The sequence below is a fragment of the Lepus europaeus genome, chromosome 22 (genome assembly GCF_033115175.1).
Source record: "Lepus europaeus isolate LE1 chromosome 22, mLepTim1.pri, whole genome shotgun sequence".
NCBI lineage: Eukaryota > Metazoa > Chordata > Mammalia > Lagomorpha > Leporidae > Lepus > Lepus europaeus.
In genome coordinates this window covers 37169408-37193292 of record NC_084848.1, presented here as the reverse complement: position 1 = coordinate 37193292, position 23885 = coordinate 37169408, and the positions used below count along the sequence as shown (strand labels likewise).

General features: G+C 37.1%; 1 protein-coding gene across 1 annotated transcript in view; it reads left to right on the top strand.

Moving 5' to 3' along the window:
• C22H14orf39 (chromosome 22 C14orf39 homolog) overlaps positions 1-23885 on the top strand; it is a 68156-nt gene continuing 44271 nt past the window's right edge. Inside the window, exons 1-13 of the mRNA XM_062181492.1 lie at positions 1-58; positions 779-835; positions 921-977; positions 1913-2039; positions 4499-4588; positions 6727-6914; positions 7005-7047; positions 10669-10789; positions 12246-12334; positions 15900-16030; positions 16676-16752; positions 22790-22851; positions 22947-23005. Of these exons, the coding sequence (XP_062037476.1) occupies positions 787-835; positions 921-977; positions 1913-2039; positions 4499-4588; positions 6727-6914; positions 7005-7047; positions 10669-10789; positions 12246-12334; positions 15900-16030; positions 16676-16752; positions 22790-22851; positions 22947-23005 (1093 nt within the window). The 5' untranslated portion in view covers positions 1-58; positions 779-786. The remainder of the gene's footprint in view (positions 59-778; positions 836-920; positions 978-1912; positions 2040-4498; positions 4589-6726; positions 6915-7004; positions 7048-10668; positions 10790-12245; positions 12335-15899; positions 16031-16675; positions 16753-22789; positions 22852-22946; positions 23006-23885) is intronic.

Below are 23885 nucleotides of genomic sequence, written 5' to 3'. Positions count from 1 at the left end.
GCCCGGGCGCTGGGGGCCGCAGTGGAACGGGGCGTCCCCGCGACAGAGGCCGGGTTGGGTCAGGAGAGTCTGCGTCGGTGGGCGGGCGGGCGATCTGCGTGTGGCGGTGGCTTCCTGAGCCGGCGGTTCTGAGGGAGAGAGCGAGAGAGATGGAGCCGGAGTGTGAGAGGGAGAGCGAGCGCGCGTGCGGGCGGGCGGGCCGGAGGTGCGGGCGCCCCTGCCCACAGATCCTCCCGGGGTGGCGTTCGCTGAGCCGCCGGCGCGTCGCCTCATCCCGCCTCCCGGCCGCGAGCTGGGCTGAGGCGGCGTGGGGCGGCCGTGGCGCGCGGGCGTGAGGGAGGCGGTGCGGCAGCGCGGCCGGGGTCGCCTCAGGGCGGCGCGCGCAGCCGGAGACGCGGGCCCGCCGCCAGGCGTGCGGGGGAGGCGAGCCGGCCGGCCCGCGCGGTCTAGCCTGGCTGCGGGCTGGGGAAGGGCTGGCGCTGGCCAACGCGGGAGCCAGCCCAGGGCCTTGTCTACGCAGCAAAGCCTTCTGAGAAACCCGGGTGTCTGCGGACCCCAAAGGTTTCCGACTCCGAGCAAAAGCTTCTGGAAGGCGCCGCCTCCGGTTGAGCGCCGAGCGGGGCTGTGGGCTGAGGCCCGGATGCCCCGCGCGTCGCTGCTGACCGGCGCGTGGTCCGTGGCCAATGCTCTGCTAAGCAGGTGGATGGCGCGGGGGGCGAAACTGTCGCGCGTGGGACTTAGGGAACGCTCTCCTTACGCATGTTTCCCTTCCACTCAGTATCCAGGATGAATGACAACCTGTTTGTCAGTTTGGACAGACTTCTGCTAGAATTTGGTAGGTATAAAGTGAAAACATAGAACAAAGGGTTTGTATTGCCACTGGACGTTTTAACAAGTCACAGAATAATTATTTTTCTTAGTTTTCCAGTATGAGCAAGACCTAAGTACCAAAGAAGATGTGATTCAAAGAATTAATAGTAAGTAGTCCTGCATAATAAAGATATCTTAGTCTTAATTTTTTTGTGGCATATAAGATAATATACAATTAGCAGTAGACGTGACAACTTTTATGGCCGTTCACTGTAATGACTACACCTAGGAAAAATAGTTGTGACTTGAGTTTATCAGTAATAAATTTCTGCATTCAGCATTTAATTATTTTGTGAAGGATTTTAAGTGCAAGACAACCTCTTGAAATATATGTTATTTTTTGTCAAATAATAAGTTTTTTCAAATATTTGAAAATTTTTTTGTCTTATAGAAATCCACAGAAATCAGAGGCTCAGATTAATAGATGCCACATTTTCTGGGATAACAGTTGTGAAAAATATTAGTGAAATAGCGAAATTAAATAAATACAATATTTCAAGACCATACACATATACTATCAAAAATAGAACTATTGATTTCTTAATAGTTTTAAAAGGTAGAGTGGTTATCTTCTTTGTAATAAAGAGTGCAGAATATTACAGTCTCTTCAAGAAATATAATTTTATGTAACTACCAGTAACAAGTGAGTTGACGGTGCATTTAATAATAAATTGATGTGGAATTGATGAATAGAATTTCATATTTGTTAGAAATAGTCTAATTCTAGTATTATAAGTAAGTGTTTACATGAATTCACATTATAAGCTATAATTGACCTTATATGTCCCTTAGTCTAGCTCTCTAATGTTAAAAATGAGGAACAAGTCACATTTCTTGTAAATCCCAAACACAAACCCTTTTACCTTCCGATACTAGGATCAAGCCTAGTCCTGGTTCTCTGTTTTTTAAGCCTTTCCCATGTCAAGCCTCAATTCTCCGTTCTCTAGTTCTCCTTTTAGGTGACTTATCATACTTCTTTCCTAGTGTGTTTATTTGGAATTTATGATTTCCACCCTAAAAAGTAAACATTTCCTCTTTCCAGAATGTGTTGAAGATATTAAAGAAAACAGAGCAATTATTTGTAAGATACATGAAACCATAAATACAACAGATGAAGAAATTGACTATTACTGTAAACATAGTAAGGAGATCAAAAACAACTGTAGTGAGTGAGTATTGGAAAGAAATGAACTTTCAGTAATTAGATTTGTTTATCCAAGATTTCTGTGTTTATAGATGAAGATGCTGTTGCTTTAAAATAGTATTCTATATTAGCAAAATAATGAATTAAGTCTTAAATTGTCTTGTTATGTGCCACTGTAGAAAGAGTTCACAGGAGGTTCAAAAAAATGAAATAAGGGCCATAGGATCTCACTAATTCAGGTCCAGTTGGTGTAAATAAGCTCAGTATATAAAATTCCTGTGACAAAATTTAAAGTAATTTTCAGGATTTTTGTTTGTTTAAGAGAAGCCTCAAATTTTTCAGAATGTTTCAATCCTCTGCCCATTTTCAAATTGGATTATTTTCTTGTTTTTGAGTTGTTTGGGTTCTATATCAACCTTTTTTGTATGATAGGAGAACATTCAAAGTAACCAGTGTTCAACATGAAGGAATTGGTTAAGTGAATTTTGGTTTAGCTATATGAATGAACACTAGGTAGCCAATAAAATTATGATATAGATATATATTAACATGGGAAGATACAAATAGTATATTAAAATCAAACAAACCAGATTATAGATCAATATTCATAGGATGCACCTAATTAGTAATTTTTTAAAGATTTATTTATGTATTTGAAAGTCAGACTTCCGGGGGTAGGGAAGAGGGAGGGACAGAGAGAGAGATCTGTCAGTGGTTCACTTCCCAGATGGCTGCAACAGCCAGGGGTGGGCTAGGCTGAAGCCAGGAACCAGGAGCTTTCCCCAGGCCATTACCAGGAAACTGGATTGGAAGTGGAGCAGCCAGGGCATGAACCAGAGCCTATGCTTGCGTTGCAGGTGGAGGCTGTACCGGCTATGCCACAAAGCTGGCCCCCCTAATTATAACTGCATGTTTATATATAAATTAGGAAAAGTCTAGAAGGATATACATCAAAATACTTATATAGAATATCTTCTTAGTGAACATACTTCTTAGTGAACATATTTCTTATTGCGTTTTTGTGTATAACCTTGAATCTTTTATTTTCATTTGGAGAATGTTTTCTAAGGAAATGATCAGAAATTCTGGCAAATATTTGAGCATAAGTTCTGTTCAGTAGCTAGTAAGGGAAGAATTTTGTATAAAAAGAAAGATGATAGTTATTTTCTTATATATAATTTTCTGTGCTTCCAAAGTAGAAATATACTTTTTTTTTTAAATTAGGAAAAAGAATTATTTGATCAATACTTGGAGTGGAAGCTGACATGGCACACACTAATTATAGATTTTTCTTATTGGTAATTTTTTCAAGTTACATAGTAAAAAATTTATAAATGAATATTCAGTTTAATATATCAGATTTTGAAATTCATTTTAGTTTTGTTTCTTTTTTCCCTCAAGGTGTATTACCATGTCCTTTAAAAGTTTCAAAGAAAAAAAAAGTCTCTCTTTAGCTCTTATCCCAGCTCTTTGAAAGATCTTGGAAACATGATAAAAGAAAGGCTGAGCTTAGATAATGAGTAAAAGTAGAAATGTCAAAATGATACAAACTATGGCCATGCCACTTTTGCTCCTTTCCTGGTTTTGGCTCAAAAGCAGGGATTTTGTAAAAATTAATGATTATTAATATTTTAGCATAGGGATAATGAATGGTGATAGTGGTAGTGATAGAAGATGGGTAGGCTTTTTTTTTTTTTTTTTTTTTTTGACAGGCAGAGTGGATAGTGAGAGAGAGAGACAGAGAGAAAGGTCTTCCTTTTTGCCATTGGTTCACCCTCCAATGGCTGCTGTGACCGGCGCATCGCGCTGATCCGAAGCGAGGAGCCAGGTGCTTCTCCTGGTCTCCCATGTGGGTGCAGGGCCCAAGCACTTGGGCCATCCTCCACTGCCTTCCTGGGCCATAGCAGAGAGCTGGCCTGGAAGAGGGGCAACCGGGATAGAATCCAGCACCCCAACCGGGACTAGAACCTGGTGTGCTGGCGCCGCAAGGCGGAGGATTAGCCTGTTGAGCCACGGCGCCGGCCTGGGTAGTTTTTTTTTTTTTTTTTAAGATTTATTTATTTATTTGAAAGTCAGAGTTTACTTATTTATTTGAAAGTCAGGGGTGGTGGGGGGAGAAAGGAAGATAACAATCTTCCATCTCTGATTCACTTCCCAAGTGCCTGAAAACGCCAGAGTGGAGCCAACTGAAGCCAGAAGCTTCTTCTGGTTCCTCCATGTGGGTGCAGGGCCCGAACACTTGGGCCATCTTCTGCTGCTTTCCCAGGCACATTAGCAGGGAGCTGGATTGGAAGTGGAGAAGCCAGGACACTAACCGGCGCCCATATGGGAAGCTGGTTTTGCTGGTGGTGGTTTTATCTGCTGCAGGAATAGTTTTCTTGATGTAAGCTTGTCTTTTCTTTAAATGATTACATTCATTTTTTATTATGTCGATTTGTTTATCATTCTTAGATGCTGATTATGAATACCATGTTTTTTTCATAGCTGGAAGCCAACATGTGATGTTTTTCATAAGCATGAAGATTACATGCAGGACCAATTTACTGTCTGTCAAGAAACTGTTGAGAAAGACAAGTACAGTACAAATATTAATTTAAGCTTATCCATTCTAAACGTTAGTATTAGTAGTATGTCTTGTAAAAATGTTAATTAAAGTGTGGAAGGTTTGTACACTGTGGGAGATTATTTTCTTTTTTAAACTGCATATATTTTGGGCTCTTACCTTTGGAGGTTTACCTATATGTTGTAAAGCTCTCTATATACATTTTTCTTATGACAAATCTCAGTGTAAGCCATTACTATAAAACATCAATGTTAAAAATAATTCTGTGAGAGGCTAAACCAAACCAATCAAACGTGTACCTCTCTGATAGTGTTTATTGTTAATTACTTATCTGAGCTGCAGTCAAAATAGCTAACTTCAGTTAGTTTAGTTCCTTTCTAAACAAGCCACATGGGTTAATTTAATTGATTACTCAGTACCAAGAATTTACACAAGAAAATGAATACATTTGTGGGTATGATATCAGCTGCTTGTTTCTTCTAATCTCTGGTGTTGCTGGCAACGTACAAGATAATAATGGCTCTTCTTGAACCATGACTTATACCTGGCTCTGCCAAAGTTCCTCTATAGATTATGTTAGAAGAATGGGTATAAATATGCAATATAAACAGAATGCATAAAGCATGCTCATCTTATTTGAAACTGATGACCCAAGCTTTGTTTTCTTTTGGTGTTTTTCTGCTTCCTGCTTTGCTTCTCCAAGTATTTGAACTTCTCCAAGCAATTGAACATTTGAAGACTAGAAGCTTGTTTTTGGATCAACTGCTTTATGTTGTTAAATTGGGCAGAGTTTAGTAGTATTAAGAAATTAAAACATTCTTAAGATTCACATACTAGCCATTAAAAGGCTGTGATCCTTATTTTCCCTCTCATTATACGAGCTGTTTGTTTATACTTGTTCTTTTTTCATCTGATAAGTTGAGATAATTATTACAGTATCTTTTAAGAAATTCTTCCATGTAGTATAGCTTGATACAAGAAATAAGAAATATGAGAAATACAAAGTTTACATATTTTCAGAAAATTATTAAGAATATTTTTTTTGAAACTAAGTATTTGATAAAAATTGGGTAAAAAGAAGAGCTAAGAATTTATTTTCTATACAGAGCTGGATTGAAAAACTTCAGTGTTTTTTTATCAGAGTTGACAAACTATTTTTTGTAAAGAACTAGATAGTAAATATTTTAGGCTTTGTGAGCCATACAGTTTCTATTTTAACTACTACACTTTGCTGTTGTGACACAAAGAAACTTTAGACAACATGTAAATAGATGCGCTATCTAATATTGACACTGAAATTTGAATTTTATATAATTTAAATGTTTCATGAACTATGTTTCTTCTGATTTTTTCTAATTACCTAAAAATGTAAAATCCATTCTTTGTTCACAGATCATACAAAAACAGGTGGCAGATCAAATTGGGCTCATATACCAAAATAATTGTCTCTTGTAGATCAAGCACAAGTTGAATAGGAAAGAAGAGTTAATATCCTTTTGCAAGAATTAACTGTCCCACTCAAGACTTGTGCCTTAATTGATGAACAACCATTAATATTTGGGTTGGAGGAGTTCCTCCAGATTGTTTTCTTCATATAATAGTTGTGGGGTGTACATGAGTGGTGTGGAACCCAAAGTTGCAACACATAGAATGTGATTTCATGTGATAGGTTTAGCTAAAGAAAATGGAAGGGTTTTTTTTAAAAAAAAAACAAAAGAAAACAAAACTCATTGCTATAGAAGTAGCTGACCTGAGAAGAGGTGAGACTTAGAACCCAGGCAGAGTAGAGATTCAAGAAGGAGTAAGTAATTGAAACAACCAGATCCTGCAGTGTTAATTAGAATGAGCAGCAACAAGAGATTATTCAGTTGGATAAACTAGATTATTGGTGACCTTGGAGAGAATAGTGCCATTAAGATGGTTGTAATGGAAGTTAAAGAGGAGTAAAGAGTGAGTAGCTTAGTTAGCAAAGAGTAGATTTGAGAAGTATGGTAAGATTTAGGAAAGTTTGAAACAGACAATATTGAGAGAAATAGATAATGAGATTTTGATTTGCCTTGTATGCTTAATTTAGGAGACTTTAACGAGTGATTTTACAAAGCTTTTAGATTACTCGATATATGGACATCATTTCTTTTCATTTTAATAGAGAAATGTATCATGGTTATATATGTCAGTATAAAGATGTTTTGAAGCAATACGAACTAAAATATTCAGAAGCTCCCTATTCACATGAATATTATGAGAAGAAAAGAGAACATGAAGAAATTAAAAGCAGAGTGTTGGCATGTTCTGAACAACTAAAAATCAATGAAAATATTCTCATGGAATTTCTAGGTATTAACATTTTGTGATATATTATTTTAATTTGGTATTTTCATAATAAAAATATAATAAATCAGTCTAAACTATGATTTTGTTTTTCAGTGCCTGCTCCCTTTCCATCACTTAATAAATGGACATTACACATGTATCCACAATAGCATTTCTACTTACATCTTTTACTAGATAAATATTATTTCTGTATTTTAATTGTTACTGTGCTTCCCTTGTAAGAAAAACATGAATTTGGTTTTGTGAGTAATTCATATTTTAGAAGTCACTCTAAAGGTTATTTGGTACTAGTTTCATATACATTCAAGTGATCAGAAGCAAGTAGTTTTAGAGTAAAATGATACATATGGCCAGCATTGTGGCACAGCAGGTTATGCCTCTCTCTGCAGTGCCAACATCCCATATGGCCACAAGTTGGAGTCCCAGCTGCTCCACTTCTAATCCTGCTGTGTGCTAATGGGCTTGGGAAAGAAGCAAAAGATGGCCTAAGTGTTTGGGGCCCTGCCACCCACATGTGAGACCAAGATGGAGTTCTGGCTCCTCTCTTTGGCCTGACCCCAGACCTGGTCGACCTGGTCATTGCCGCCATTTGAGGAGTAAACCAGCAGATGAAAGATCTGTGTGTGTGTGTGTGTCTATGTGTGTTTATGTTTCCTCTGTCTCTGTAACTCTGCCTTTCAAATTAATAAAATCTTTTTAAAAATGATATATGTATCTGGCTTTAAAGTACATACTTTTAGCAACCAGATCAATGAAGATGTCATTTTGCTCTGTTTTATCAAAGAAAGTTCTAGTTAAAACAAGTGATTATTTCTTGTTAGAATGGAAATTGATAAAGTGAGTTATAATTATTCATCTATAAAAATTCATTCAGTACCTAACCCTGTGTCAGGCAGTACTGAAGAAGATATCTGTATCTTTCTTAAAAGAAGCTTATGGCTTGGTAGAAGAGACAGTTATGTAAAGAAATAATTCTAATGCAGTACTACTGTAATAGGTGCTTAAGTCATTGTTAATTCACCTAAGTCTCACCTGTTTGTCAGATCTTCCCTGCTGATGAACTTGAAACTTTAATCCTCTTTCAACCTCCACAATCCTTCATATGCTTTCCTATCAGATTACAACTCCAATGTTTGTACTAAGTCTTCTTTATCCCTCCATTCTAACCTTGCTTTCTGTCTGCTTCATCCTAAACCATCCTTTTAACTCCTCTGTGGCTTGCTCCCTCTGTGTTTTGGTTTTAGCCTATTCTAGTTTTTATTGTTGTTTGCTGCCCATCTGTATGTGAACTTCTCAGTGGGAAAGGGGAAAGAGTGGTAGATCCTGAAGATACTGCAAGAGTAAAGGGAGTTGGATGTGGAATGGAATGAGATTTAACAGTGCATGAAAACATGATGAAACAGGTGGATGTTTGGTGCAGTAGTTAAGACATCACTTGGGGCTGGCGCCGTGGCTCAACAGGCTAATCCTCCACCTAGCGGCGCTGGCACACCGGGTTCTAGTCCCGGTCGGGGCGCCAGATTCTGTCCCGGTTGCCCCTCTTCCAGGCCAGCTCTCTGCTATGGCCCAGGAGTGCAGTGGAGGATGGCCCAAGTGCTTGGGCCCTGCACCCCATGGGAGACCAGGAGAAGCACCTGGCTCCTGCCTTTGGATCAGCGCGCCAGCCGCGGCGGCCATTGGAGGGTGAACCAACGGCAAAGGAAGACCTTTCTCTCTCTCTCTCTCTCTCTCTCTCTCTCACTGTCCACTCTGCCTGTCAAAAATAAAAAATAAATAAATAAATAAAAAAGACATCACTTGGGACATCTGCATCCCATTATCAAGTGTTTGGATTCCAGTGAGAGATGGCAGATGACTCGAGTAATTGGATTCCTGCCACCTACACTGGAGACCCAGTTGGAGTTTCAGGTTTCTGGCTTCAGATTGGCCCTCCCCTGGTGGATGTGGGCATTTGTAGAGCTAACCAGTGGATGGAAGATTTTTTCTGCCTCTGTCTCTCTGCCTTTCAGATAAAATGAAAAGAAAGAAAAAAATGGAGGTATGATGAATTTGAAGATTATGAGTGAAATATATGTGCAAAATATTAAATTGATATTTTGATAGCTATAGCTTTATAAATCATACAAGCATTCACCTAAACTTTTGTATTCTAATATATAAATTGTCTGATTTTGAGGCAGAATAGGAAGATCTGATAAATGTTTTAAGTTTTTTTGAAAGATAGAGTGAGCAGTCCCATCCCATGGTTCATTTCCCAAATGCCCACACATATGAGACTGGGCCATTCAGCAGCCAGAAACCAAAATTCAATCCAAGTGACCAGGATGGGTGTCAGGGACCCAGGTCTTTGCACCACCATGTAGTGCCTTTCAGAGTGCACATTAGTGATGGAAGTTGGAATTGAGGTCAAGGCTGGGACTTCAACTCAAGCACTCCAATAGATGCAGGCATCCAAGTGGCATCTTGGCCAATTGCTTGTCTTTTCTTTGGAGTTCTTATTCACTGTCACTATTCAATTCATTTTTAATTCTCTTTAATAGGTTTTAGAGTAATTTATGAAATTGTTTCAGCTAATAATCATGAGGGATGTTTATTAATAGCTGAAATACTATTTGAAACTGATACAAGTCCAATTCAAGGAGAAAGTACAGATGGAAGATCTACCTGCACAGTTCTGCACTGATGAACATTATAGAGCAAAAAAAAAATTGGGTAGTTTTTTTTCAAGATTTATTTATTTATTTGAAAGTCAGAATTACACGGAGAGAGGAGAGGCAGAGAGAGAGAGGTCTTCCATCTGATGGCTTACTCCCCAATTGGTTGCAACAGACGGAGCTGCGCCAATCCGAAGTTAGGAACCAGGAGCTTCTTCCTGGTCTCCCATGCCTGTGCAGGAGCCCAAGGACTTGGGCCATCCTCCACTGCTTTCCCAGGCCGCATCAGAGAGCTGGATTGGAAGAACTGGTGCCCATATGGGATGCTGGCGCTTCAGGCCAGGATGTTAACCCACTGGGCCCAGGGTATATTTTTAATATTGGCTTTGAAACAAATAGATAATGGACACATGAAGTTAAATTTGGACCTGAATTAATTATGTTTTATTAGTCATGCCAAATGACACAGCTTGGCTAAGAAAAACTGGGGGAAAAAACTACCCTGTGAAAATATTAAACTGAAAGAAAAAATGCTAACAAAATAATTTGGATCAAATATGTTTTAAGTTCAGTATATAACATAAACAATAAATTATCTTTGTTAGTCTGATGAATTATTATTATTATTTTTTTTGACAGGCAGAGTGGATAGAGAGAGAGACAGAGAGAAAGGTCTTCCTTTTTGCCATTAGTTCACCCTCCAATGGCTGCTGCAGCTGGCACATTGCGCTGATCCGAAGCCAGGAGCCAGGTGCTTCTCCTGGTCTCCCATGCGGGTGCAGGGCCCAAGGACTTGGGCCATCCTCCACTGCCTTCCCGGGCCATAGCAGAGAGCTGGCCTGGAAGAGGGGCAACCGGGATAGAATCCAGCTCCCCAACCGGGACTAGAACCCGGTGTGCCGGCGCCGCAAGCAGAGGATTAGCCTGTTAAGCCATGGCACCGGCCGTCTGATGAATTATTAGTCTTACCTCTGTTTTCAGATATTTGTATTGCTCCTATGGAATATACATATAAATAATGTTATATAATATTAACTTTGATATAGTATATATATCATAAATATAAAATTTATGTATATGACATAGTTCCTTAACATAAAAAGAGTTAATTTGAGATGTAAAACACAAGAAATTCTTAAACATGCCAACAGTTTTACCAGAAGTTCATCTGAATTGAAGAAAGAAGCAGAAAAAATGGAAATAGAAATCAATTACTTAAATCAGGTATATATTTTGTCATATGTTTCTAATATATTAATAGGTATAATGGTATGTTGGCTGATAGTCTTACTAGAGATATGCTTGAGAGTCTGAGTATGAGGAAGGGCTTACAATAATTTATTTGCCTCGGATTTTCCTTGAAGCCAATATGATTTCATATACTGAATATATTCGACTATGAATTTTGGGAAATAGTTTAGCCTTCTTTGAAGTTTGAGGAAAGAAGAGGAGAGAACAAGATGTAACTTAGTAACAGAATTGAATTGCGTTAAAATAGCTACAAAGGTATTTTCCGAAGAAAAAAAAGGAACAAAACAGTAAGAATTTAATCTTGAAATTTTTATGAGTGTAGTTTATAATCTTTAGAAATTTAAGCTAGAACTTATAATCTTTGGACATCTAGGCTAGAACTAGATCCAGCCTTTAAGATTTTCTTGAAAATATCTTTAGTGTCATCCACTGAGTTGTAACTTTCAGTCACGTAGATGAGAACCCATCAAAGTCACTTTCTAATTTTGAGAAAAAATTGAATATAACACCTACTTTTTAATTTTTTTTGAAATTCTGTTGAAGGGGATGTATTTATCATCTTTACTTATGAAGTACCAAGTGACAGTAATATAATTTTAGTAATGAGAAGGGACTTTTTTTTTTAAAAGAAGGTATTTCAAAGGAAAATGGTATTAAAAGATTTATTTTGGTGCCCCAAATTTTGAAATCCATGCATATTTTTCCATACTTGTGTTTCATTTTTTTTTTGAAGACCCTTCATAAGCATGAATTTCAAGCATTATCAGCAACAAAATTGTATTTTTTAAAAGATTTATTTATTTGAAAGGCAGAGTTGCAGAGAGGCAGAGAGAGAGAGTGAGAGAGAGGTGTTTTCCATCTGCTGGTTCACTCCCCAAATGGTCACAATGACTGGAGCTGAGCCAATCGGGAGCCAGGAACCAGGAGCTTCTTTCAGGTCTCCCACGTGGGTGCGGGGGCCCAAGGACTTGGGCCATTTTCCACTGCTTTCCCAGATCATAGCAGAGAGCTGGATTGGAAGTGGAATAGCTGGGACTTGAACCAGCACCCACATGTGAAGCCAGCACTGCAGGCAGTGGCTTCACCCTCTGTGCCACAGCACTAGCCCCAATAAATATATCTTTTAATTCCATTTTTTATGAACTGTTTAAAATGGCCGAGTATATGGTAACTATATACTATTTACTATTCAAGGAAGCATCTCTACTTTGCTTTTGACTTCTTTTTAAAAAAATAAACATTTGCTGGTGGAGTTACAAAAAAAAGCTAAAGGGATGTGATTTATTGTTAATTTTGACCCTGTTTTAGCAATTTTTGATAAATATAAATCTTGGGATTATATAGGGAAAATCATACTCATTAGTTAACACATACACTCACTACTGTTTTGCAGGTAGTTGTTTTGCTTACCCATTTTTCTGTTTGCTAGATTGCGAGACTCTATGAAACTAAGAATCTTTCAGAAACTCTGGAAGAAAAGAACAAAAGTACTGAAAAGAGAAAGGAGTTGAAAGAAAGGTATGGTTAAACTTTAACATTGGATTTTATGTGGACAAGTTTTCTGTGTTCAAAAGTTTGAGTATGTTCTAATCTAAGCCACTAATAATTTCACAGTTTCCACATATTTTTTGGTACAGGCTACTTTTTTTTTTTTTTCTTTTTGACAGGCAGAGTGGATAGAGAGAGAGACAGAGAGAAGGGTCTTCCTTTTTGCCGTTGGTTCACCCTCCAATGGCCGCTGCGGCTGGCGCATCGCGCTGATCCGAAGCCAGGAGCCAGGTGCTTCTCCTGGTCTCCCATGCGGGTGCAGGGCCCAAGGACTTGGGTCATCCTCCACTGCCTTCTCGGGCCATACAGAGAGCTGGCCTGGAAGAGGGGCAACCGGGATAGAATCCGGCGCCCCAACCGGGACTAGAACCTGGTGTGCCGGAGGATTAGCCTGTTAAGCCACGGCGCCAGCCTACTTTCTTTTTTTTAAAAAAAAGATTTATTTATTTACTTGGAAGAGTTACAGAGAGAGAGAGAGGAAGAGAGAGAGAGAGAGAGAGAGAGAGAGGTCTTCCATCTGCTGGTTCACTCCCCATATGGCCACAATGGCTGGAGCTGTGCCCATCCAAAGCCAGGAGCCAGGAGCCTCTTCCAGGTCTTCCACGTGAGTGCAGGGGCCAAAGGACTTGGGTCATCTTTTACTGCTTTCCCAAGCCACAGCAGAGAGTTGGATCGGAAGTGGAGCAGCTGAGACTCAAATGGGCGCCCTTGTGGGATGCTGGCACTGCAGGTGATGGCTTTACCCATCACGCCACAGCGCCAGTCCCAATTTCTTATAAAAATAACAAACTTTATGAACTAATACTTCTAATTGTTAGTAAAGCAAGAATAATTTGTAGAGGGAAAGATGACAGCAGAACTTCTGCTATTCTCTGTATAATCTGTTGTTTTGTTGTGATGAGTTAGCAATAGAAGTAAAACAGGGGAAACTAATGGGAACAGCGATGCATTTTCCTTTGTATCGCCCCAGTCACAAGATTGACCAGTTCTTCCTTTGCTACAAAGGGTGAAGATGAGCCACGTATGCTACTAAATTTGTGGCTTGCACAGTTTTTTGGTATTAGTGGTAATGGCATTAGTGGTATAGGCATTACAGATAAAGATTGATTTTTGTCTGTAATTATGTGACAAAAGTACTATTTTTGTTTCTGATTGATTTTTACTTTTTCTTTCTTTTTCATCCTCTTAAATTCCTTTCCTTAGTCTCCATTCATCCTCATCCTGATTTTTCAGCATGCTCCTCTCCCAAGTTAATGTCCCATATCCCATTTCCTTAGATCTGTTTATTTGATTTTCCCACTCCCATGCAGCATATCTTTAATTCCATAATGAAATTGACTGAAAAAAGGTACTGTAAATGTACAGAATTTTGCTTTATGTGTGACATTTTAATTTAAAATTTTGTTTACTTAAAGGAACTTACATAATTATTTAATAATTTTAAAAAGAGACTTATTTGAAAGGCAGAGCAATAGACTGGGAGGGGGAAAGAGAAAAAGTGAGAGAGAGATCTTCCATCTGCTGGTGCATTCCCTCAATAGCACAGTAGCCATGTCTGGGCTAGTCCAAAGCTAGGAACCAGGAACTCCATCTTGGTCTCTCACATGGGTTTCTCAGTTTTACTCAGTGTATAGACTAGTACTGCTTATCCATGATTTTGCTTTCCATAATTTTTGTTTACCGGTGGTCAACTACAGTCCAAAAATATTAAGTGGAAAATTCCAGGAATGAACAATTTTAAAATTTTAAATTGTCAGCTAATCTTAATAGCTTGGTAAACTCTTTCATTGTCCCACTTCTTCCTGCTCAGGATGTGATTCATCACTTTGTCCAGTGTATTCAGGTTGCATTTGGTGCCTGTATACTGCCCCTTCATTCCCATATCCTTCCCCCGTGTTAGTCATATCACAACCTTCTTGGTTATCAGATCAACTGTCACTGTAACACAGTGTTTGTGTTCAGTTAACCCTTATTTTACTTTCTAATGATCCTAAAGTGCAACTTGGCCCCAAGGTGGATATGCCAAAGAAAAGCTGTAAAGTGCTCCCTTTAAGTGAAGAAGGTAAAAGTTATTGACTTAATAAGGAAAGAAAAAAAAAACTATGCTGAGATTGTTAATTTCTATGGCAAGAACAAATCTGTGTGAAATCATGAAGAAAGAAAAAGAAATTCATGCTGATTTTGCTGTTATATCTCAAACTGCAAAAGTTACAGCCATAACACATAAAAACTTAGTTAATATGGAAAAGGGATTAAATTTGTGTATGTGTGTACAGGAAAAAACATGGGATATATATATTTCATTATATATGTATATATATATGTATGTATATATGAAGCTATCCAAGGTTTTAGGCATTCACTGAATCTTGGAACATATCCACCATTGATAAGGGAGTGAAGAGTTAATCTATTTTGCTATTTATTTATTCTATTTCTCTGAATTAGAAAAAATTCAGTGAAATTGTTCTTTAACCAAGAAACTTAAAAGACACATTTATGATTATAATATTTTTTATTGGTTTCTGTATTCACCCTAGTTGATTTGTTTCTGTATAAATCTTTTTCAACGTCCAAGTACTCTGAAATATAAAGTGTGGTTAAAGTTTTGGCTTAAATGATCTTAATGTGTTTGAAAAATCTTCTTAAATGATTTTTCTAAAAAAATTTGTTCATTCTATTTGGAAGGGAGAAAGAGAGAGAGAGAGAGGGGCACATCAAAGATCTCCCCTTTCCTTTGGTTCAACTGGTTCCCACAGTTGCCAGGATTGGGCAGAGTCGAATCCAGGTCTAGGTCTCTCATGGAGTCTAATTTCTTGAGCCATCACTTATTATCTCCCAGGGTACACATTAGTAGGAAGCTGGAATTGAGAGTATACCTGGAACTCAAACCCAGATTTTGATGGGATGCAGGTATTCCAGGTGGGGTCTTAACCACTATGCCAAATGCCTGCCCCCGGTTATGTTTTAAAAATAAGAATGTGGTATACCAGGTCAGGCATTTGGTGCAGAAGTTAAGGAACCACTTGGGGTTGGGGTGCATGAATTCAAGTCTTGATTGTCCCAACTCCAACTTTCTGCTAATGTACACTGTGGGAGGTTGCAGGTGATCAATCAAGTACTTGGATACTTTTCACCCCGTAGGGAAGACCAGGAGCTAGTTCTGAGCTTCTTCCTTTGGCTTGGTCCAGCTCTGGCTGTGTTGGGAATTTGAGGACTGAACCAGCAAATGTAAAGTCTTATTTCTGTCTCTCTGCCTTCAAAATAAATACATAATTTAAAAATAAATAAGTGTGTGTGTGTGTGTGTTTAAAGGGTATAGTATACTGAGAAGAGCAGTGGACTTAATAAGGAGAAAGTTGCTTTGGCTCTGACCATACTAACAAGTAATTTAATGATATTGGGCAAATCTTTAAATTCTGTGGATCTCAGTTTTGATATATCTGCAAAATGAGAGATTTTTAACTACACAGTATTTATTTTTTAGTTTTAAAATACTTAACTAATATTTAATTTAATCCATTCTTCTCTTTAGAATTTTTGAAAAAGATGAGCATGTGCTTGTATTGAATAAAACCCCTCAAAGTACTAAATTATTTCTTCCTTATGAATCTCAGAACTTAGTAAGACCAATAAAGATACATTCTTCAGAACCAAGAGTTACAGGTACAGTATGCTTACTATTCAAAAACTTCATTTTCTTTGCAAACACACAGAAGAAGAAATAGAAAGAAGCAATTTTAGTTATCACTTGGTGTATAAGAACTTATATAGTCAGAAATTGCTGTTTTAAATCTTTCTGAGAGAAAATAAGAAATGTCCTTTTTTTCTCTTTGAGAAAGAAATCACTCACATGTTATATTTTAAAAAAATACTCTGATCGGGTTGCACAGCTATCAGAGGAAAATGAATAGCTTTATCTTTTTCATTTGAGGAATTGTATGTGAACAGTATGTGAGATTTGAGTGAGTAGCAGACTTGATTGAGGTTTTATAAAATGGATCTACAGATTAGATTAACTACATTGGCTGTTTTCCCCCTAGCATTAATATCACCACTCTACCTTTAGTTACCCATTATAAAATGTAGTTTTGTCAGTTGGACATTTTGCCATTACACATTCTGATTGTAGTAACTGTTGCATGGTGAGAAATTAAGAGTTTGTCTATAATTTGATAGTTCTTTATTTTAATTTAAATTAAGTATACATGCAGATTTGATTTTTAAATTACAAGGTTAGGTTAAATGTTGGGGATAGTATTTGATTCTGTCTCCAGAATTGATTTGAGGTAATACTACTTAATAATCTAGATAAAAAAGAAGAAAGTTCTGTGAAGTGGTCAAAGCTTGCCAATATTGACTTCAGACAAAAAGAAAATGATACACAGGTAGGTATTTACTTTTTAATAGTACAAATTAAATATTTATTTGCATTAAATAAGATAATGAATGTACTATACTTATGATATGGAGGGATGTGTGTTTATGTGTGGTAAATATATTAAATCAGCCACTAAACTCAGGGTTAAAAAAATTAAAATTTTCAATATGGTATTCTGAACATAATTTTCTCCCTTACCCCTAAAAATAATACAAAATATATTAAAATACAAAGCTCTGTACTTAGTAGACCAAAACTATGAGAAACCTCTGAAAGAGGAAAATAGGATTAGATTGAGAGAGAAGTTGTAGCCTGGGACATGCATGAGACAATATTGTTCCATTAGATAGAAGTCTGGAGATAATGAATAGGGCAATTGGTTGGGTTATCTTAGTAGGGGTTAGTTTAGTTAACCTCTGTTCATCCCATATTCACTCTGCCTTTGATCAGGATCAGCAATATGAGGACTGCCTCCAGATGAAAGCAGTGACTGTGAGAGGTTGGGTGAGGGGGACAGATGGGTACCCTGGGTGGTTCTTGATGCTAATAAATAATAAGGAGCACACCACCTACAAAGCTATTGGTGTTACCCAGTTTTGTTTCCCCCATCCTCCTGAAAATAGTCTAGAGGAAAATTCTCACTGAAAGATACAACTATTTTTCCATGAATTCATAAATAAAGGGTAACGGTGACCAGTGTATTTAGTGAAACTTAAGCTTAAATGTATGGTAATTATAAAAAAATTTAAAATCTGCTATTAAAATTCCAGATGCTATCAATGTGGAATGAAAGTGGAAAGATAAATGAGAAAAAAAATTACTAAAATTCTTTTGGGAGGGGGTGATGGAGGTAGGTAGAAAAGTGTAAATTTATACATGTAGGTTAAACATTTAAGGGTAACCATCAGAATAGAAATAGAATGTGTAAGTTTTAAGACAATAGGGGCTGGCGCTGTGATGTAGTGGGTAAAGCTGCTGCCTGCGGTGCCAGCATCCCGAATATGGGTGCCAGTTCAAGACCTGGCTGCTCCACTTCCAATCCAGCTCTCTGCTATGGCCTGGGAAAGCAGTAGAAGATGGCCCAAGTGCTTGGGCCCCTGCAACCACGTGGGAGACCCGGAGGAAGCTCCTGGCTCCTGGCTTCAGATTGGCGGAGCTCCAGCCATTGCCGCCAATTGGGGAGTGAACCAGCAGATGGAAGACATCCCCACCTCTCTCTCTCTCTCTCTCTCTCTCTTTTCTCTCTCTCTTTTTTCTCTCTCTCTGCCTCTTCTTCTCTCTGTGTAACTCTTTTAAATAAACAAATGTATCTTTAAAAATTTTTAAGACAATAGAAGAAAAAAGGTAAAGCAAGGAAAACGTAAGCCAACAATAGCAGGAGTAGGAGGGGCATAGAAAAAAATAGCTAGAAAGCATTCTAAGTACAAAACAAATAAGACGCAAGAAATAGTTCTGAGCAAACCAAAACAATGATCATAAAAATGAGACTGGGTTAAATACTCATTGAAAGACAGAGGCACATCTATGCTATATATAAACAAAATATACCTATGTACTCATACTGTTAAAGCACAACACCTGAAACAACTTGACAAGGGGTAAATATAAAAGGGTAGAAAATACATGTCAAGCAAATGCAAAACAAAACAAAGATGATATATAACAAATATCATGCAAATAGAGTTTAAGGTGAAAAACATTAATGGCGTAAATGTAGTTCATACTTCTAAAAGAATAATTCACTAAGAAATCATAAATACCACATTGGATTAAATTATAAAGTTTCAGATTATACAAGTTTAAAACAAATATTGATGGAATGCCAAAGAAATCCACAGTTAGCACAAGAGGCTTGAATATAGCTCTTTCAGAAGTACGGATTTTGAGTTCAGGGTTTAAGTTTGGCTACATGTGAGACAATAGAAAATCAAACCAACAAAATTATAGCCTATTAAACAAAGTGAACATTTGTTTTTCACTGACCTGCCATGAAATTCTAATGTAGGTGATTCAGATTTCAGGCTAAGGGCACCATCCCATTATTTCTCAGGCTTTTATTGTACTACCCTGTGTTTTCTGCTGTCCTTCATGCTCAGCTTTCACTTCCCTATCACCTCATGTAGTCAGACGTTATCTTTTCCCAGACAGGAATGGAAAAGGTAGAAAGGCTGCCTAAGTCCCATTTTTAGGGATCTTTCCTGGAAGTTCCTTAAATGGGTGGTGATGTCATTTTATTGGCAGAACTTAAATGGCTAGCTCTCTCTTCAGGAGAGATTGGAAAATACAGATTGTTGTCACTTAAAGCAGAACACAAGGAAAAAATACACTTTGGGTAGGATAGGCAACTGACAGTTTCTGCCACAGGGAAATCAAATAGATGAAAAATAAGATATAGGGGATATGAATAACGATCAGTGATTAGCAAACTTTGTGCCCAACATACACGGAATGCAATTAAATTTTTGTTTGCAATATTCACCAAAATTTGCCATTTACGAAAATATAAAAGATATCTTGACAATTCTAAAGAATTGCTATCTTCACATCCCATAATATAAAAGATGTCAAACAGAAAGATAATCTCTCCCCCAAGGAACTAGTTTGGAGCTAGCACTGTTTCATAGCAGGTTAAAGCTCCAGTCTGCAGCACCAGTGTCCCATATGGGTGCTGGTTCAAGTCTTCGCTGCTCCACTTCTGATCCAGCTCCCTTCTGAAACCAAGATGGCTCAATTGCTTGGGCCCTTGCACCTACATAGGAGATCTGGAAGAAGCTCCAGGATCCTGGCTTCGGACTGGTACAGCTCGTCATTGCAGCCATTTGGGAAGTGAACCAGCAGATAGAAGACCTCTCTCTCTCTCTGTCTCTGCCTCTCTCTAACTCTGCCTTTCAAATAACTAAATCTTTAAAAACAACAACAACAACAAATTATTTTAGTCTAGACTAGTCTAGCTGTAGCCTGTATGTTTTAAGCTTGAACAGTCATGCTCAGGATTTTCTGTATTCAGCCAAGGAGAATGTAGTGTGTTGCTGTTGTCTTAGTTTTAGACCCATGATCTCACAGTGAGGGATGCTTTTTCAAGATGGAGTCTCATCTGTAAAATGGAGTCCCTGCTATCAGGATGTCACTTCAACTATATTAATAGGTTAGCCAGTATTTTAAATAAGTTAAAATAGAAAATTTTAAATAGAATGATTAAGTTGGGGAGATCTGTACTTCCAGGGGTGAGCTTTGTGGCACAGCAGGTTAAGCTGCTGCTTGGGACACTCATGTCCCATATAAGAGTGCCTGGAATCAAAACTCAAAATGCCAGTAATATCTATGGTTGGTCTAGGCTAAAGCTAGCCACAGTGTTCACCACTAGAAGTCTTCTTAAACGTCCTAAGAGAATATTGTATAAGATTTCATACCAATAAATAAAAAAATTTAAGTGAGATGGACAGTTTTCTAGACAACATAAATTGCTAAATAGGCTGGAAAAAATAAAATATGAATAAATTAACAGTAAAAACTAAATTTTAAGTAAATATTTCTTTTTTCTTTTTTACTCCCCCTTCTATATTTTAGAATTGTTTGTTTAAAAGATTATTTAATCCAGTGATTCTCAACTAGGGGTACTTTAACTTCTCAGGGGAAATCTGACAATGTCTAAAAATGTTTTTATTGTCACAGTGTAGAGGTGAGATGCTACTAGACTATGATGGGTCTAAAGACAAGCCTTAACTAATGATTATCTAGTCAAATCTCAATAGTGTCAAGTTTGGGAAATTCTCATCTAATCCTTAAAAATTAGGTGGAATTCACCTGAAAAACTGAGTCTGGTATCTTTTGAAGAGTGTAGGAGGGTGGGTGAGAGAGACGAAAGGAGGAAGTACTTCTAGATAATAAGGGTTCATTAATTTTATTTGTCTTAAAGATTAATTATTTGAGAAAGGGGATAGAGCATGAAGAAAGAGAAAGAGAAGCATATACTACACACAGAGCTTCCATATAACGGTTCACTCTCCCAATGCCTCCAACAGAGAGAGAAACACACACACACATACACACACATACACATACACATACACATACACACATACATACCCCTACCTCCATACAGTGGTTCACTGTCCAAATGCCTCCAGCAGCTGGGGCTGGGCTAGACTGAAGCTGGGAGCTGAGAACTCAGTCCTGTCTCCCACAGTGGCAGGGATCCAACCACTTAAGCCATCACCTACTGTTTCCTATGGTCTGCATTAGCAGGTAACTGAAATCAGTGGGGCCAGGACTCAAACCCAGGCTAGATGGGATGTAAGTTTCCAAAGTGGCATCTTAACTGCTAGGCCAAACATCTTCTGTCCATTTCTCTTTTACCTAAAAAAAAGTGTGTCATTAAGGTGTAATTCACATACTGTTAAACCCACCATTTAAAAGTATAAATTTAGTGATTTTTAGTACATTCACAAGATTGTGCAATCATGGATGCTATCTAGTTCTATAACATTTTTTATCCCCGCATTTAAAAAATGGCATCAAAACATGGTAATTATAACATTGTTGTGCAGAAAAAAGACAAATTGATGAATGACTACTTCAAAATTTTAAAAATTATATATGGCAACAGATACTTGTTAAAAAGATAACAGAATGGGCAAAGGATTGGTATCTAAAATGTATAATATATTTAAAAATGCCTAGTAACTCTTACAAATTAATGAAAAGACAGTAAAAATGGGCAAAAGATAAGAAGGCAGTTCACATAAGAGACAAGGGACCACTAAACATAATAAGATGCCTGACCCCAGGAGTACAAGGAAATGCAAATGTGTTTTCACCTATCAAATTAACATTCATTAAAATGTTTCATATTATCTAGTAAGGTCAAGAATACTAGTGGTATAATTTTGTACAGTCATTTGGAGGAGTAGATCACAGTACTTATAAAATTAAAAATCCATATGCTCAGCAGTTTTGCTTCTTGGCATCTACTCAAAACAAATACTCAAAATATATGGGTAGTTGAATGTGGAGCCATGTACAGACATTTACCTTGTCTCAAATATACATCAAATAGTCATATCATTTGTTCTTTAAGGGAGATTAACATATTTTTATAATCTAAAAGTAAAATAAAATGACAGAATTGACTTATTTTAATAAATGAGAAACTCCTGTTAAAGATATTTTAATTTGGGTTCAAATAACAAAATTCAGGGATTTTTCAAAAGAGCAGCAACATAGGGAGAATGAAAGGCTTGAAATAAACATTAATAAGGCAATGGTTTAGATACTAATATTTAAATCTTTTATTTAAAGTAAGAAATGAAATATTATTTTCCAAATATATTTTTAAAAAGTTCAGGGCCAGTATCCAATATGAGCAGTTGTTCAAGTCCTGGCTGCTCCACTTCTGATCCAGTTCCCTGCTAATGTGTCTAGGGAAGCAGTGGAAGATGGCGCAAGTGCTTGGGCCCCTGTACCCACATGGGAGACCTGGATGGAGTTCCAGGCTCTGGGCTTCAGCCTAGACCAAATCTGGCTTTTGCAGCCATTTGGGAAATGAACCAGCAGATGGAAGATCTATCTCTGTATCTCTCTCCCTCTGTCTCTGTATCTCTGCCTTTTAAATAAATAAAATCTTTTTTTAAAGGTCAAGCTATAATCTTTTAATCTGTTTTCCTTTCCTATGTGCAATCTGAGAGGTTATAGAGGATAGAGGGACACAAAAATTAGGTAATCAATTGAGAAAATGGTAAGATTCATTTGATTGGGTATAAATATGAATAGAATAATATTTTAAAAGCTTTAACATAAAATGTAGAAGTACTATCACAAATAGTTATTATACTTTTCAAAAACATCAGATTCCTTGAGGAAAAATTCTCTTGTGTTTGGCTTCATGTTTTGTATGTATATGTTCAGTTAACATTTGTAGTTGCTGATATTGATAATGATGGTGGTGATGAAGAAGTTCATGAAATGCGAGAGCCCTGAGTAGTTATGGCAAATGAAAAATTTTTGTTTTGTGTAGCCAGTTCTGATGCTTAATTTCTTTCTTTCAGATACTTAATGACTCTGGTATAAATAACCATTCAAAAAGTTCACAAAATCTAATGCAATTCAGGTAATTTTTTAAAATAAAAAAGTGCCTTAATTTCCAAAAGAATTTCTGAATATCAACTTAGGAAATAATATAAAAATGTATTTATTGCATTCTAGGTTGTTAACTCCACAGAAACAATCAAATTGTAATCAGTGGTTTGAAAAAGGACATACAGGTATTCTGTTCATATTTTTCCCAAGTAGGAGTAACAAATAATATTAGGTTTTTATTCTTTTCAAATAAATTATTTGGATTGTTTATAATCTCTCGTTAACTTACCATACAAGCTTGGCTTTAAAATAAGGTTTTTTTTCCCTAAATATAAAACAAATACGTTTATTGTAGAAAAATCTGAAAACAAAAATGTAAAGGAAACAAAAATATCCCCAGACTTCAGTGACGCCATATGTACTTATACTGATTCTTTTGGGCTTTTTTTTTCTATTAGTATATATGCTTTTTCTTTTCTCCTCCCCAAATTTGAATCAAACTGTGTGTATAATTTTGTATCCTTTTTTTTCACTTGATATACTATTGATGAATTTCCCCATATCATTAAATAGATTTCATTAGTAATTTTCTATTATGTAGAAATGCCATAATTTATCTGGCTGTTCTCTTACATTGAGTATTTTATTATCTCTAGTTTTTTAACAAATAATTTTACAATATTCTTTACACTAATGTTTTACTATCTTGGACTGCATTTTTGAATAAAATCACAGAAGGGTTACATAAGATATGGATGAGTTTATCTTCCAATATCAACTAGTAGTTGGAACTTGTGATACATCCTTGAATACACTAACATATTCTCCATATATACACATATATGTATACAACATGCATTATATTTAAATACGTGTATGTTTACGGACGTATGTTTATATACAGCATACATATATGTTGTATACATGCATGCATAAATATAAAAACGTGTGTGAGTATATTTGTATGTGTAATGTTATGTACACACATATTTTGGTAACCCATAGTACATAACAGGTATTGCATTAATTAAACTATATAAAGTTTTCATCTCTTCTTGTCTGATT